This window comes from Oncorhynchus tshawytscha, linkage group LG15 (genome assembly GCF_018296145.1).
Source record: "Oncorhynchus tshawytscha isolate Ot180627B linkage group LG15, Otsh_v2.0, whole genome shotgun sequence".
Taxonomy (NCBI): Eukaryota; Metazoa; Chordata; class Actinopteri; order Salmoniformes; family Salmonidae; genus Oncorhynchus; species Oncorhynchus tshawytscha.
The window spans coordinates 20,672,277-20,688,392 of record NC_056443.1 but is presented as its reverse complement, the minus strand read 5'-3'; the positions used below and the strand labels follow the sequence as shown (position 1 = coordinate 20,688,392).

Genomic DNA, 16,116 nt, shown 5'->3' with positions numbered 1-16,116 from the left:
GTTAGAGTTGAGTTTACGTGAGTGGAACATCTATTTAGGGCAGTCAGAACACCACAGAGAGCTACGATAAGGGATACAGCTAAAAGAAGACAGTTTGAGAGGCTAAAACACCAGCAATAGATACATATTTACAGTTATTATGCAACCAACAATTTTTTTTTTTACATTGAGCATAGGCTTGATATGGTTGTTGCATGCTGAATCTGTGGGTGAAAGTGTAGAAATGTAACAACAAAAATATGAATGCTAATCAAACAATTCCTCTCTATGAAAGCAGTTTAATGTTTTATTTGATCAAAATTGAAGGTATCAATGTGAAAATGAGCTTGGCAGATTACAAGTCATTGTAACACACTGAAAAACACATAATTATACAAAATCAATTCAAGTTATTAAAGAGGAAATGTTCACGATTCAGTCCATGTTTTGGAGTCACCCCAGAGTACACAGTGTCTGTCTCCATGGCGCTCCTCTGTCTCCCGGACTTTGGTTTCTTGTGGGCGACGTTCAGAGCGGCGTAATGGAGTGTGTCAACACCTTGATCCTGAGAGCAATAGCAAAAATGTAAATCCAATATTTGGTATTAGACTAAACATTGTGGTATTGTGAAATAAAACTTCTAATAAAATTGAAGAAAAAATACATTGATTCAGCAACAACTAAACAAGTGTTAGATCAGGTTACCTGGTTATCATGACTGGGGACTGCAGGAGTACTTGGCTGAAGGTGGGTTCCTTTTAATCAAACACATTAATCAATATAATCATCATCATCATACAATGAAGAGACTATGACCAATTTTGACCAAAACATGTCAACTAAAGCATACTCTATCTTGCACAATAAAATTGCTTACCTATGCACTTGCTCATCTTGTACAAAACACAAGTAAGGACAATGATGAGGAGGACACACAGACCCAACGCTACGCCAAGGCAATACATGAACAGAAGATGGTCCTCCTTACAACCATCTGTGAAATATCAAATAGGGATGGAGACACTGAGACACTGAGGGATAAAGCTATGACAATGTTAGAGACACCAACAAGACTCGGCCTGATCTGAGTCATATTTTATTCTCTCATATACAAAGATATCTAAATGATATAGAAAAACAATGACATCTGAAGGATATAGAAAAACAAAGATATCTGAATGACATAGAAAAACGATATCTGAATGATATAGAAAAACAGATATCTGAATGAAAATTAAAGAGAAAGACAAAGATATCGGAATGATACAGAAAACAAAGATTTCTGAATGAAAGAGAAAAACAAAAGTAACTGAATGACACCTTGCCTGCAATCTAGATTATAACAAAACACAATGTCACTTACGGTCAATGTCCAGCTTGGTCCCGTTCCCAAACACTATCTCCCCACATGAGGCCACAGCACAGTAGTAAGTTCCAGCATCAGAGAGGCTGAGGTTCCTCTTGGGGAGGTTGTAGACACAGCTCTGTGTGGAAGACTCAGCCTCAGAGTTCTTCTCACACTGATCACTTCGGTCTCCAATGGAGTAAATGATTCCTGGACGGGATTCTCCTGAGCCATGTCTGAACCAATAGACACTGTGTTCTCCTGCACAGGTCTCAGTGTGTATCGTACAGTTCAGAGACACAGAGTCTCCTGGCTGGACTGATTTAGAGACAGACTGATGTATAACTGTCTTACTGTTGGACTCTGAACCTGAAAATAAGTGAATATTTTTTATTTTTGTTCTTATTTTATTATTCTTTTATCCCTTTTTCTCCCCAATTCCATGATATTCAATTGGTAGTACAGTATTGTCCCATCGTTCTGTAGAGGGGTAGGCCATAACAGTTTGTAGGCCAAACCGATCGAACACTACAGACGATTTTGTGAGAAGACGGATTTTCAGAATGTCTCATGGTCTGACAAACACCGCTCTAGCTCCGTCACCTTTCACCACAGATGCGGAAGAGCGAGATAGGCAGTTGCAGTGGATTGAGACTCATCCAATGCAAAAAAAACAGATATCTCTATATCTCTTAAACTGAAGGATTTATATATGTTTTTGTGTAATATGCTAATTAGAAGACATCAACCTTTTATGTACATTTGATTGTCACAATAATTCCATTTCCTTTAGCTATTATTCTACACTGTTTGTGTACAAGGCGAAGAGGCGAAGGTCGAGAGCCATGCGTCCTCTGAAACACAATCCCGCCAGGCCGCACGGCTTCATGGCACAATGCCGATGTCAGTAAATCTTTTGAATATCCAAAACATCCCTGCCTAACATTTGTTGAATAATGATAGGATCTCATTATGACAATACCTAACCCATAAGAGTCCATTTATTTACAACCCGTTTCTTTTTTTTAGTAAAGTGTTTTACTGAAGCCCTGTCTAAGCCGGGGAAGGGGTTGGGGGATTCGACTAAGCTATATGGACTTGTTTTAAGAAGGTTATACCAAGGATCATGTTGCTATTTGATTTTTAATTTTAAGACTCCTTGAAGTGTCCCACAAAAAAATATTAAACAATTATTTGATTGAAAATTGTACTTGGCTTTATTGCTATTAGTACATACAAACACATTGAATAACATATTCACTACATGGAACAACAGATAGTTCCCCCCCAAAAAAAATCTTTGGGGGGAAGTTTGTTCTGAAGTGTCTGTCCTCTGTCTGAGAGATATAATATATATATATTTTTAACATTTATTTAACCCCTTATTTTTGGCAGTAAACAGTCTCCATATATACCTCCATGCACTAGTATCAGAAAAGTCTAGAGCAATACAACCAACATGTATGTTTTCGTGAAAGTCAGAGAGGTGATATCAGTGTGTAGCCCAAACTGTTCAGACATTACAGACAGAAGTTGGCAGATCGGCTGTACCGACTGCAGACAAGTCCCAAGATGCTTGTGGGGGCCGTATAGCAAAACGGAGAACACCATCATGTTCATGAGAGTCTCCTCGTTCCATAGATGGGTAGGCCATAACAGTTTGTAGGCCAAATCGAATGCTACAGACGATTTTGTGAGAAGACGGAATTGTCAGGAATTGTCAGGAATTGTCAGGAATTGTCTCATGGTCTGCCAAACATCACTCTAGCTCTGTCACCTTTCAGCGCAGATGCGGAAGAGTGGGATAGGCAGTTGCAGTGGATTGAGACTCATCCAATGCAACAAAAAAAAAAAAAAAATATCTCTAGCTTAAACTGAAGGATTTGTGTGTTTTTGTGTATTATGCTAATTAGATTTACGCGGGGGCGAGGACATCAACCTTTTATTTGATTGTCACAATAATTCAATTTCCTTTAGCTATTATTCTACACTCATTGTGTATAATCTAAGATGTTTAACTATCTGAAAATAAGAATTCTCTCTGTACCTTTTACAATGAGAAGGGTTCCTTCTCCAAACTCCACCTTGTTTCCATAAGCGCTCCCACAGTAGTATAAAGCTGAATCAGAGAGTTCCATGTCTGAGATTCTTAGGTGATTTTTTCCTTCGTCACTTTCCACTGAGAAGCGAGGGTTACCTTTAAATTCATGGTAGAATGTAGCGCCACTGTCATACTTATAAAAAAATGTTGACATGACGCGAGGAATATTTCCAAAGGGTTGCTTGTACCAGGAGAATGTTACTGCCATGTCACCTTCATAGAAACAGTGCAAAGTCACTGTGTCTCCAACATTGGGTGATATGAGACGAATGGCTGGGGATTGTGCTACAGCTGGAACATGATCTATAACACACACAACAACAAAAATTGCTTAGCTACTCACATATATTAGACAGCACATACTTAAAAATGCTATCATGATAGATGGATTGCCTGAAATCGACTGTAATATCAGTACCCAATAAAAAATCTTATAGTACACATCACACAAGCAGAGAAATAAAACAATTTGACTTACCTATTTGTTTAAGGAGGAGAAATATCACACACGGTGCGATCATCTTTGAAGGTGTCACCTTGAGTGGAAAAAGTCTAACCATGTGTACAACACTTCAACAATGGGGTTATTGTTGATTGGTCGAACTGGACGCGTCATTTTTGTTTACGCCTCACTCAGACAACCTTTGGTCTTGTATTGTACCCTGACTGACAAATTAATTAAGGATTTTAAGGATTTTATTTTTCAGTTTTCAGTTTCACTTACTTAGCTAGCAAATGAGGCTAGCTAGTTTAGCCTACTGATACACCCTGCTCAAACAGAGGGATGCTATGTTAGCTAGCTGGTTATGACTATCCAACACAATACTGGAACTCTTCCAATCTTCCAAGTCAAGGTAAGCTTTTGGTTTTAATAATTTATTGTCACCGGGGCCCGCCGGGGTAACTGCTTAGGGACTGTACACTGTAACATTAATGCATGATTGTAGCTAGTTTACTAACGCTTTAGTTCTATTAGCTCTGCTGACTATGACGTTACTTTAGCTAATATGGTGACAACAATGTAGACTGTGTGTAGCAGTTTGGCTTGGAAAGGTTTTTTCCCCCGGTCACATACAGCTGATGTGTTGTGCATTGAAGTCCACAAGTGATTCTGTTGAAAAACGTTTCTTAAATGGTAGCAAACAGAACAAAAAGTGGATTAACATACTTGAATTTGTCCAATAGAAACTCTCATTTGCAACTGTTGGACTAATGATTTTCTCCTTGTTCAGCTAAATGAAGGCAAGAGTGTGCAAGGCATATTGAATGTCAATGTCTGTCCATGTGTCACTGTCCATCACCTCAAATGTGTCTCTTGACCTGTGTGCACCTACGTTGTAAACTTTCATTCATATGCTAGGTTGTAGCAACCTCATGATGGGTATAGAGACAATTTGAGTACCATGTAATTGCCTAAACCAATCGCTGTTACAATGAACTGGGTGAATGACTGTCACCCAATATGCTGTAATCGAAATAAGGCCATGCTCATGAAAAAAAAGTATGAACGCCACTGTCATGGAGAGGCAGAATTGTGATCTTAGTGAAATGGATCTTTGTTGTTTGGATGCACAGAGGTGTGTAAAGAGAGCGTGGTTAGGATTGACGGTCATTGCTGGGGGTTAGAGTTGAGTTTACGTGAGTGGAACATCTATTTAGGGCAGTCAGAACACCACAGAGAGCTACGATAAGGGATACAGCTAAAAGAAGACAGTTTGAGAGGCTAAAACACCAGCAATAGATACATATTTACAGTTATTATGCAACCAACAATTTTTTTTTTACATTGAGCATAGGCTTGATATGGTTGTTGCATGCTGAATCTGTGGGTGAAAGTGTAGAAATGTAACAACAAAAATATGAATGCTAATCAAACAATTCCTCTCTATGAAAGCAGTTTAATGTTTTATTTGATCAAAATTGAAGGTATCAATGTGAAAATGAGCTTGGCAGATTACAAGTCATTGTAACACACTGAAAAACACATAATTATACAAAATCAATTCAAGTTATTAAAGAGGAAATGTTCACGATTCAGTCCATGTTTTGGAGTCACCCCAGAGTACACAGTGTCTGTCTCCATGGCGCTCCTCTGTCTCCCGGACTTTGGTTTCTTGTGGGCGACGTTCAGAGCGGCGTAATGGAGTGTGTCAACACCTTGATCCTGAGAGCAATAGCAAAAATGTAAATCCAATATTTGGTATTAGACTAAACATTGTGGTATTGTGAAATAAAACTTCTAATAAAATTGAAGAAAAAATACATTGATTCAGCAACAACTAAACAAGTGTTAGATCAGGTTACCTGGTTATCATGACTGGGGACTGCAGGAGTACTTGGCTGAAGGTGGGTTCCTTTTAATCAAACACATTAATCAATATAATCATCATCATCATACAATGAAGAGACTATGACCAATTTTGACCAAAACATGTCAACTAATGCATACTCTATCTTGCACAATAAAATTGCTTACCTATGCACTTGCTCATCTTGTACAAAACACAAGTAAGGACAATGATGAGGAGGACACACAGACCCAACGCTACGCCAAGGCAATACATGAACAGAAGATGGTCCTCCTTACAACCATCTGTGAAATATCAAATAGGGATGGAGACACTGAGACACTGAGGGATAAAGCTATGACAATGTTAGAGACACCAACAAGACTCGGCCTGATCTGAGTCATATTTTATTCTCTCATATACAAAGATATCTAAATGATATAGAAAAACAATGACATCTGAAGGATATAGAAAAACAAAGATATCTGAATGACATAGAAAAACGATATCTGAATGATATAGAAAAACAGATATCTGAATGAAAATTAAAGAGAAAGACAAAGATATCTGAATGAAAATTAAAGAGAAAGACAAAGATATCGGAATGATACAGAAAACAAAGATTTCTGAATGAAAGAGAAAAACAAAAGTAACTGAATGACACCTTGCCTGCAATCTAGATTATAACAAAACACAATGTCACTTACGGTCAATGTCCAGCTTTGTCCCGTTCCCAAACACTATCTCCCCACATGAGGCCACAGCACAGTAGTAAGTTCCAGCATCAGAGAGGCTGAGGTTCCTCTTGGGGAGGTTGTAGACACAGCTCTGTGTGGAAGACTCAGCCTCAGAGTTCTTCTCACACTGATCACTTCGGTCTCCAATGGAGTAAATGATTCCTGGACGGGATTCTCCTGAGCCATGTCTGAACCAATAGACACTGTGTTCTCCTGCACAGGTCTCAGTGTGTATCGTACAGTTCAGAGACACAGAGTCTCCTGGCTGGACTGATTTAGAGACAGACTGATGTATAACTGTCTTACTGTTGGACTCTGAACCTGAAAATAAGTGAATATTTTTTATTTTTGTTCTTATTTTATTATTCTTTTATCCCTTTTTCTCCCCAATTCCATGATATTCAATTGGTAGTACAGTATTGTCCCATCGTTCCGTAGAGGGGTAGGCCATAACAGTTTGTAGGCCAAACCGATCGAACACTACAGACGATTTTGTGAGAAGACGGATTTTCAGAATGTCTCATGGTCTGACAAACACCGCTCTAGCTCCGTCACCTTTCACCACAGATGCGGAAGAGCGAGATAGGCAGTTGCAGTGGATTGAGACTCATCCAATGCAAAAAAAACAGATATCTCTATATCTCTTAAACTGAAGGATTTATATATGTTTTTGTGTAATATGCTAATTAGAAGACATCAACCTTTTATGTACATTTGATTGTCACAATAATTCCATTTCCTTTAGCTATTATTCTACACTGTTTGTGTACAAGGCGAAGAGGCGAAGGTCGAGAGCCATGTGTCCTCTGAAACACAATCCCGCCAGGCCGCACGGCTTCATGGCACAATGCCGATGTCAGTAAATCTTTTGAATATCCAAAACATCCCTGCCTAACATTTGTTGAATAATGATAGGATCTCATTATGACAATACCTAACCCATAAGAGTCCATTTATTTACAACCCGTTTCTTTTTTTTAGTAAAGTGTTTTACTGAAGCCCTGTCTAAGCCGGGGAAGGGGTTGGGGGATTCGACTAAGCTATATGGACTTGTTTTAAGAAGGTTATACCAAGGATCATGTTGCTATTTGATTTTTAATTTTAAGACTCCTTGAAGTGTCCCACAAAAAATATTAAACAATTATTTGATTGAAAATTGTACTTGGCTTTATTGCTATTAGTACATACAAACACATTGAATAACATATTCACTACATGGAACAACAGATAGTTCCCCCAAAAAAATCTTTGGGGGAAGTTTGTTCTGAAGTGTCTGTCCTCTGTCTGAGAGATATAATATATATATATTTTTAACATTTATTTAACCCCTTATTTTTGGCAGTAAACAGTCTCCATATATACCTCCATGCACTAGTATCAGAAAAGTCTAGAGCAATACAACCAACATGTATGTTTTCGTGAAAGTCAGAGAGGTGATATCAGTGTGTAGCCCAAACTGTTCAGACATTACAGACAGAAGTTGGCAGATCGGCTGTACCGACTGCAGACAAGTCCCAAGATGCTTGTGGGGGCCGTATAGCAAAACGGAGAACACCATCATGTTCATGAGAGTCTCCTCGTTCCATAGATGGGTAGGCCATAACAGTTTGTAGGCCAAATCGAATGCTACAGACGATTTTGTGAGAAGACGGAATTGTCAGGAATTGTCAGGAATTGTCAGGAATTGTCTCATGGTCTGCCAAACATCACTCTAGCTCTGTCACCTTTCAGCGCAGATGCGGAAGAGTGGGATAGGCAGTTGCAGTGGATTGAGACTCATCCAATGCAACAAAAAAAAAAAAAGATATCTCTAGCTTAAACTGAAGGATTTGTGTGTTTTTTGTGTATTATGCTAATTAGATTTACGCGGGGGCGAGGACATCAACCTTTTATTTGATTGTCACAATAATTCAATTTCCTTTAGCTATTATTCTACACTCATTGTGTATAATCTAAGATGTTTAACTATCTGAAAATAAGAATTCTCTCTGTACCTTTTACAATGAGAAGGGTTCCTTCTCCAAACTCCACCTTGTTTCCATAAGCGCTCCCACAGTAGTATAAAGCTGAATCAGAGAGTTCCATGTCTGAGATTCTTAGGTGATTTTTTCCTTCGTCACTTTCCACTGAGAAGCGAGGGTTACCTTTAAATTCATGGTAGAATGTAGCGCCACTGTCATACTTATAAAAAAATGTTGACATGACGCGAGGAATATTTCCAAAGGGTTGCTTGTACCAGGAGAATGTTACTGCCATGTCACCTTCATAGAAACAGTGCAAAGTCACTGTGTCTCCAACATTGGGTGATATGAGACGAATGGCTGGGGATTGTGCTACAGCTGGAACATGATCTATAACACACACAACAACAAAAATTGCTTAGCTACTCACATATATTAGACAGCACATACTTAAAAATGCTATCATGATAGATGGATTGCCTGAAATCGACTGTAATATCAGTACCCAATAAAAAATCTTATAGTACACATCACACAAGCAGAGAAATAAAACAATTTGACTTACCTATTTGTTTAAGGAGGAGAAATATCACACACGGTGCGATCATCTTTGAAGGTGTCACCTTGAGTGGAAAAAGTCTAACCATGTGTACAACACTTCAACAATGGGGTTATTGTTGATTGGTCGAACTGGACGCGTCATTTTTGTTTACGCCTCACTCAGACAACCTTTGGTCTTGTATTGTACCCTGACTGACAAATTAATTAAGGATTTTAAGGATTTTATTTTTCAGTTTTCAGTTTCACTTACTTAGCTAGCAAATGAGGCTAGCTAGTTTAGCCTACTGATACACCCTGCTCAAACAGAGGGATGCTATGTTAGCTAGCTGGTTATGACTATCCAACACAATACTGGAACTCTTCCAATCTTCCAAGTCAAGGTAAGCTTTTGGTTTTAATAATTTATTGTCACCGGGGCCCGCCGGGTAACTGCTTAGGGACTGTACACTGTAACATTAATGCATGATTGTAGCTAGTTTACTAACGCTTTAGTTCTATTAGCTCTGCTGACTATGACGTTACTTTAGCTAATATGGTGACAACAATGTAGACTGTGTGTAGCAGTTTGGCTTGGAAAGGTTTTTTCCCCCGGTCACATACAGCTGATGTGTTGTGCATTGAAGTCCACAAGTGATTCTGTTGAAAAACGTTTCTTAAATGGTAGCAAACAGAACAAAAAGTGGATTAACATACTTGAATTTGTCCAATAGAAACTCTCATTTGCAACTGTTGGACTAATGATTTTCTCCTTGTTCAGCTAAATGAAGGCAAGAGTGTGCAAGGCATATTGAATGTCAATGTCTGTCCATGTGTCACTGTCCATCACCTCAAATGTGTCTCTTGACCTGTGTGCACCTACGTTGTAAACTTTCATTCATATGCTAGGTTGTAGCAACCTCATGATGGGTATAGAGACAATTTGAGTACCATGTAATTGCCTAAACCAATCGCTGTTACAATGAACTGGGTGAATGACAGTCACCCAATATGCTGTAATCGAAATAAGGCCATGCTCATGAAAAAAAGTATGAACGCCACTGTCATGGAGAGGCAGAATTGTGATCTTAGTGAAATGGATCTTTGTTGTTTGGATGCACAGAGGTGTGTAAAGAGAGCGTGGTTAGGATTGACGGTCATTGCTGGGGGTTAGAGTTGAGTTTACGTGAGTGGAACATCTATTTAGGGCAGTCAGAACACCACAGAGAGCTACGATAAGGGATACAGCTAAAAGAAGACAGTTTGAGAGGCTAAAACACCAGCAATAGATACATATTTACAGTTATTATGCAACCAACAATTTTTTTTTACATTGAGCATAGGCTTGATATGGTTGTTGCATGCTGAATCTGTGGGTGAAAGTGTAGAAATGTAACAACAAAAATATGAATGCTAATCAAACAATTCCTCTCTATGAAAGCAGTTTAATGTTTTATTTGATCAAAATTGAAGGTATCAATGTGAAAATGAGCTTGGCAGATTACAAGTCATTGTAACACACTGAAAAACACATAATTATACAAAATCAATTCAAGTTATTAAAGAGGAAATGTTCACGATTCAGTCCATGTTTTGGAGTCACCCCAGAGTACACAGTGTCTGTCTCCATGGCGCTCCTCTGTCTCCCGGACTTTGGTTTCTTGTGGGCGACGTTCAGAGCGGCGTAATGGAGTGTGTCAACACCTTGATCCTGAGAGCAATAGCAAAAATGTAAATCCAATATTTGGTATTAGACTAAACATTGTGGTATTGTGAAATAAAACTTCTAATAAAATTGAAGAAAAAATACATTGATTCAGCAACAACTAAACAAGTGTTAGATCAGGTTACCTGGTTATCATGACTGGGGACTGCAGGAGTACTTGGCTGAAGGTGGGTTCCTTTTAATCAAACACATTAATCAATATAATCATCATCATCATACAATGAAGAGACTATGACCAATTTTGACCAAAACATGTCAACTAAAGCATACTCTATCTTGCACAATAAAATTGCTTACCTATGCACTTGCTCATCTTGTACAAAACACAAGTAAGGACAATGATGAGGAGGACACACAGACCCAACGCTACGCCAAGGCAATACATGAACAGAAGATGGTCCTCCTTACAACCATCTGTGAAATATCAAATAGGGATGGAGACACTGAGACACTGAGGGATAAAGCTATGACAATGTTAGAGACACCAACAAGACTCGGCCTGATCTGAGTCATATTTTATTCTCTCATATACAAAGATATCTAAATGATATAGAAAAACAATGACATCTGAAGGATATAGAAAAACAAAGATATCTGAATGACATAGAAAAACGATATCTGAATGATATAGAAAAACAGATATCTGAATGAAAATTAAAGAGAAAGACAAAGATATCTGAATGAAAATTAAAGAGAAAGACAAAGATATCGGAATGATACAGAAAACAAAGATTTCTGAATGAAAGAGAAAAACAAAAGTAACTGAATGACACCTTGCCTGCAATCTAGATTATAACAAAACACAATGTCACTTACGGTCAATGTCCAGCTTGGTCCCGTTCCCAAACACTATCTCCCCACATGAGGCCACAGCACAGTAGTAAGTTCCAGCATCAGAGAGGCTGAGGTTCCTCTTGGGGAGGTTGTAGACACAGCTCTGTGTGGAAGACTCAGCCTCAGAGTTCTTCTCACACTGATCACTTCGGTCTCCAATGGAGTAAATGATTCCTGGACGGGATTCTCCTGAGCCATGTCTGAACCAATAGACACTGTGTTCTCCTGCACAGGTCTCAGTGTGTATCGTACAGTTCAGAGACACAGAGTCTCCTGGCTGGACTGATTTAGAGACAGACTGATGTATAACTGTCTTACTGTTGGACTCTGAACCTGAAAATAAGTGAATATTTTTTATTTTTGTTCTTATTTTATTATTCTTTTATCCCTTTTTCTCCCCAATTCCATGATATTCAATTGGTAGTACAGTATTGTCCCATCGTTCCGTAGAGGGGTAGGCCATAACAGTTTGTAGGCCAAACCGATCGAACACTACAGACGATTTTGTGAGAAGACGGATTTTCAGAATGTCTCATGGTCTGACAAACACCGCTCTAGCTCCGTCACCTTTCACCACAGATGCGGAAGAGCGAGATAGGCAGTTGCAGTGGATTGAGACTCATCCAATGCAAAAAAAACAGATATCTCTATATCTCTTAAACTGAAGGATTTATATATGTTTTTGTGTAATATGCTAATTAGAAGACATCAACCTTTTATGTACATTTGATTGTCACAATAATTCCATTTCCTTTAGCTATTATTCTACACTGTTTGTGTACAAGGCGAAGAGGCGAAGGTCGAGAGCCATGCGTCCTCTGAAACACAATCCCGCCAGGCCGCACGGCTTCATGGCACAATGCCGATGTCAGTAAATCTTTTGAATATCTAAAACATCCCTGCCTAACATTTGTTGAATAATGATAGGATCTCATTATGACAATACCTAACCCATAAGAGTCCATTTATTTACAACCCGTTTCTTTTTTTTAGTAAAGTGTTTTACTGAAGCCCTGTCTAAGCCGGGGAAGGGGTTGGGGGATTCTACTAAGCTATATGGACTTGTTTTAAGAAGGTTATACCAAGGATCATGTTGCTATTTGATTTTTAATTTTAAGACTCCTTGAAGTGTCCCACAAAAAAATATTAAACAATTATTTGATTGAAAATTGTACTTGGCTTTATTGCTATTAGTACATACAAACACATTGAATAACATATTCACTACATGGAACAACAGATAGTTCCCCCCAAAAAAAATCTTTGGGGGGAAGTTTGTTCTGAAGTGTCTGTCCTCTGTCTGAGAGATATAATATATATATATTTTTAACATTTATTTAACCCCTTATTTTTGGCAGTAAACAGTCTCCATATATACCTCCATGCACTAGTATCAGAAAAGTCTAGAGCAATACAACCAACATGTATGTTTTCGTGAAAGTCAGAGGGGTGATATCAGTGTGTAGCCTAAACTGTTCAGACATTACAGACAGAAGTTGGCAGATCGGCTGTACCGACTGCAGACAAGTCCCAAGATGCTTGTGGGGGCCGTATAGCAAAACGGAGAACACCATCATGTTCATGAGAGTCTCCTCGTTCCATAGATGGGTAGGCCATAACAGTTTGTAGGCCAAATCGAATGCTACAGACGATTTTGTGAGAAGACGGAATTGTCAGGAATTGTCAGGAATTGTCAGGAATTGTCTCATGGTCTGCCAAACATCACTCTAGCTCTGTCACCTTTCAGCGCAGATGCGGAAGAGTGGGATAGGCAGTTGCAGTGGATTGAGACTCATCCAATGCAACAAAAAAAAAAAAAAGATATCTCTAGCTTAAACTGAAGGATGTGTGTGTTTTTTTGTGTATTATGCTAATTAGATTTACGCGGGGGCGAGGACATCAACCTTTTATTTGATTGTCACAATAATTCAATTTCCTTTAGCTATTATTCTACACTCATTGTGTATAATCTAAGATGTTTAACTATCTGAAAATAAGAATTCTCTCTGTACCTTTTACAATGAGAAGGGTTCCTTCTCCAAACTCCACCTTGTTTCCATAAGCGCTCCCACAGTAGTATAAAGCTGAATCAGAGAGTTCCATGTCTGAGATTCTTAGGTGATTTTTTCCCTTCGTCACTTTCCACTGAGAAGCGAGGGTTACCTTTAAATTCATGGTAGAATGTAGCGCCACTGTCATACTTATAAAAAAATGTTGACATGACGCGAGGAATATTTCCAAAGGGTTGCTTGTACCAGGAGAATGTTACTGCCATGTCACCTTCATAGAAACAGTGCAAAGTCACTGTGTCTCCAACATTGGGTGATATGAGACGAATGGCTGGGGATTGTGCTACAGCTGGAACATGATCTATAACACACACAACAACAAAAATTGCTTAGCTACTCACATATATTAGACAGCACATACTTAAAAATGCTATCATGATAGATGGATTGCCTGAAATCGACTGTAATATCAGTACCCAATAAAAAATCTTATAGTACACATCACACAAGCAGAGAAATAAAACAATTTGACTTACCTATTTGTTTAAGGAGGAGAAATATCACGCACGGTGCGATCATCTTTGAAGGTGTCACCTTGAGTGGAAAAAGTCTAACCATGTGTACAACACTTCAACAATGGGGTTATTGTTGATTGGTCGAACTGGACGCGTCATTTTTGTTTACGCCTCACTCAGACAACCTTTGGTCTTGTATTGTACCCTGACTCCTGAATGGTCTTGCAAGAAATTGTGGTTTGTATTTCTCCAATTCACTCTGGTCAGATCTTTGTGAAAATGTAATTTTCTATTTGTTTACCATTTGTGTTCTAACAGTCACTTTTTTAGGTGCATTTGATTGTAGGCTATCTTGTCTCCATTGCATAAGGTCCGCTAAAGATAACATATACTCTTTTGACCAAGTCAATTAATTAGATGACAGGATAAAACAAATCAATTGCATGGCAGTCTCATTCCCTATCATTCACAGAAACATCCACTGCATCACTGATTGGAAACCTCAGCCAATCACTCTCTGGTGAATGTTGTTCTCATAGGAGGGAATCTATCAAAAGGAGGTTCCTCATCTTTTGGTCTTCTTTCCAGAGGACCCTACAGTAGTCCTTGTGCCTCACAATAGATGTCTGATTGCGAATGTACTGAAAATTCTCCCATGACATCATCACTAACTTGTCCCTCCCCCCTGGACTGAGATTGTTAACTCAGACGGTTGAAACAGAGTTCATTAGCAGGTTGTTGTGGTTTGGAACTGATTTCAGATAACTACACACATAGAGTAGGTTTACGGCTGCAAATTGTCAGTGGCAACGAGTAAAGATTGTAAGAACAACAAACTTAGAGCAAATCGACATCCTGCTGAAAACCACAAGGAGACACAGAGTGCAGGTAGCAGGGTAGATACGGCCTCATCTTGCTTAGAGCGGACCGCAGTGTACCTGTCATCTGGTTCTCTGTGTGTAGGTGGGTGTGAGTGGTATGATATGGAGACGTCTGAAAGAAGACAAAACATTTCAGAGGAGGGGCCTCCCGGGTGGCGCAGTGGTCTAAGCCACTAGGCCCATGGGGCGGCTCACAATTGGCCCAGCGTCGTCTGGGTTAGGGAGGGCTTGCCCGGCAGGGATATCTCTGTCTCATCGCGCACTAGTGACTCCCATGGTGGGCTGGGCGCAGTGCACGCTGACCAGGTCACCAGGTGCACAGTGTTTCCTCCGCTGGCTTCTGGGTTGGATGTGCATTGTGTGAAGAAGCAGTGTGGCTTGGTTGGGTTGTGTTTCGGAGGACGCATGACTCTTGACCTTCACCTTTCCCGAGTCCGTATGGGAGTTGCAGCAATGAGACAAGACAGTAACTACTACAGATTGGATACCACGAAAAAGGGGGCAACATTTTTAAATGTAAAAAAAAACATGTTCCATGGGTGATATGAGGATTGTGTGCAAAGACTTCCTGGAACTCAATTAAAAAACTACACACAAAAATGACTGTCTTCATCATATCGCTCTGTTTCATTTTGAGTGATTGTGGCTCATGATTACTTATTTGACATAAGTAGTTAAGTAGATTCAATGAGGAGGACAGTTTGACCTGTCAGATCCTGGCTATTCTATGAAGCTGAAAGAAATTTATAACATGTTATAAATGTGCAAAACAATTGTTAACATTTAAACTGCATTTTTAAAAATTGGCTTTCCATTAAAACAATAAGAAAAATGTCCCAAATGTCATGTAAATTCACAATGCAGCACTGCTGCTGCCAGCAACGCTTTGGGTTTCACGGTGCGTCCCTTTCAGATGGCTAAGCATTGCACCTTTACTACTATTACGGTATCTCAATTCCACCTCGCAAAGTTAGCATTTTCTTCTCGTTAAACTTCTCAAATTATTGTCATACAGGACTTTGCTGCTCTCGCTTGCCTTTCTCTGCGATTTTTCCAACTGTTAACGGCTTTGACGTAGTGGTGGAGAGTCTACACCAAAATAATTGACTCCTCGACTCCTGACTTCCGCAAGGAATCGACTCCTAAGATTCAGTGTTTTTGGAACGGAGGAAACTGATTAGTTACTGTACTTCTGATGCCTGT

The 16,116-nt window shown here is 39.2% G+C and overlaps 2 protein-coding genes and 1 pseudogene across 2 annotated transcripts; all 3 read right to left on the bottom strand.

Annotated features, from left to right (window-relative positions):
• Positions 1-272: 272 nt before the first annotated feature.
• Positions 273-4,034, bottom strand: LOC121839395. Its single transcript, XM_042298279.1, has 6 exons — positions 3,904-4,034; positions 3,372-3,728; positions 1,343-1,693; positions 857-973; positions 685-734; positions 273-544 (listed from the first exon to the last, which is right to left on the bottom strand). The coding sequence occupies exons 1-6, from the start codon at positions 3,983-3,985 to the stop codon at positions 380-382; spliced, it is 1,122 nt and encodes a 373-aa protein (XP_042154213.1). The 5' UTR covers positions 3,986-4,034; the 3' UTR covers positions 273-379.
• A 1,283-nt stretch (positions 4,035-5,317) lies between these two features.
• LOC121839358 lies at positions 5,318-9,113 on the bottom strand. Its single transcript, XM_042297840.1, has 6 exons — positions 8,977-9,113; positions 8,445-8,801; positions 6,421-6,771; positions 5,902-6,018; positions 5,730-5,779; positions 5,318-5,589 (listed from the first exon to the last, which is right to left on the bottom strand). The coding sequence occupies exons 1-6, from the start codon at positions 9,056-9,058 to the stop codon at positions 5,425-5,427; spliced, it is 1,122 nt and encodes a 373-aa protein (XP_042153774.1). The 5' UTR covers positions 9,059-9,113; the 3' UTR covers positions 5,318-5,424.
• A 1,274-nt stretch (positions 9,114-10,387) lies between these two features.
• LOC112214874 lies at positions 10,388-13,871 on the bottom strand (annotated as a pseudogene).
• Positions 13,872-16,116: the final 2,245 nt, after the last annotated feature.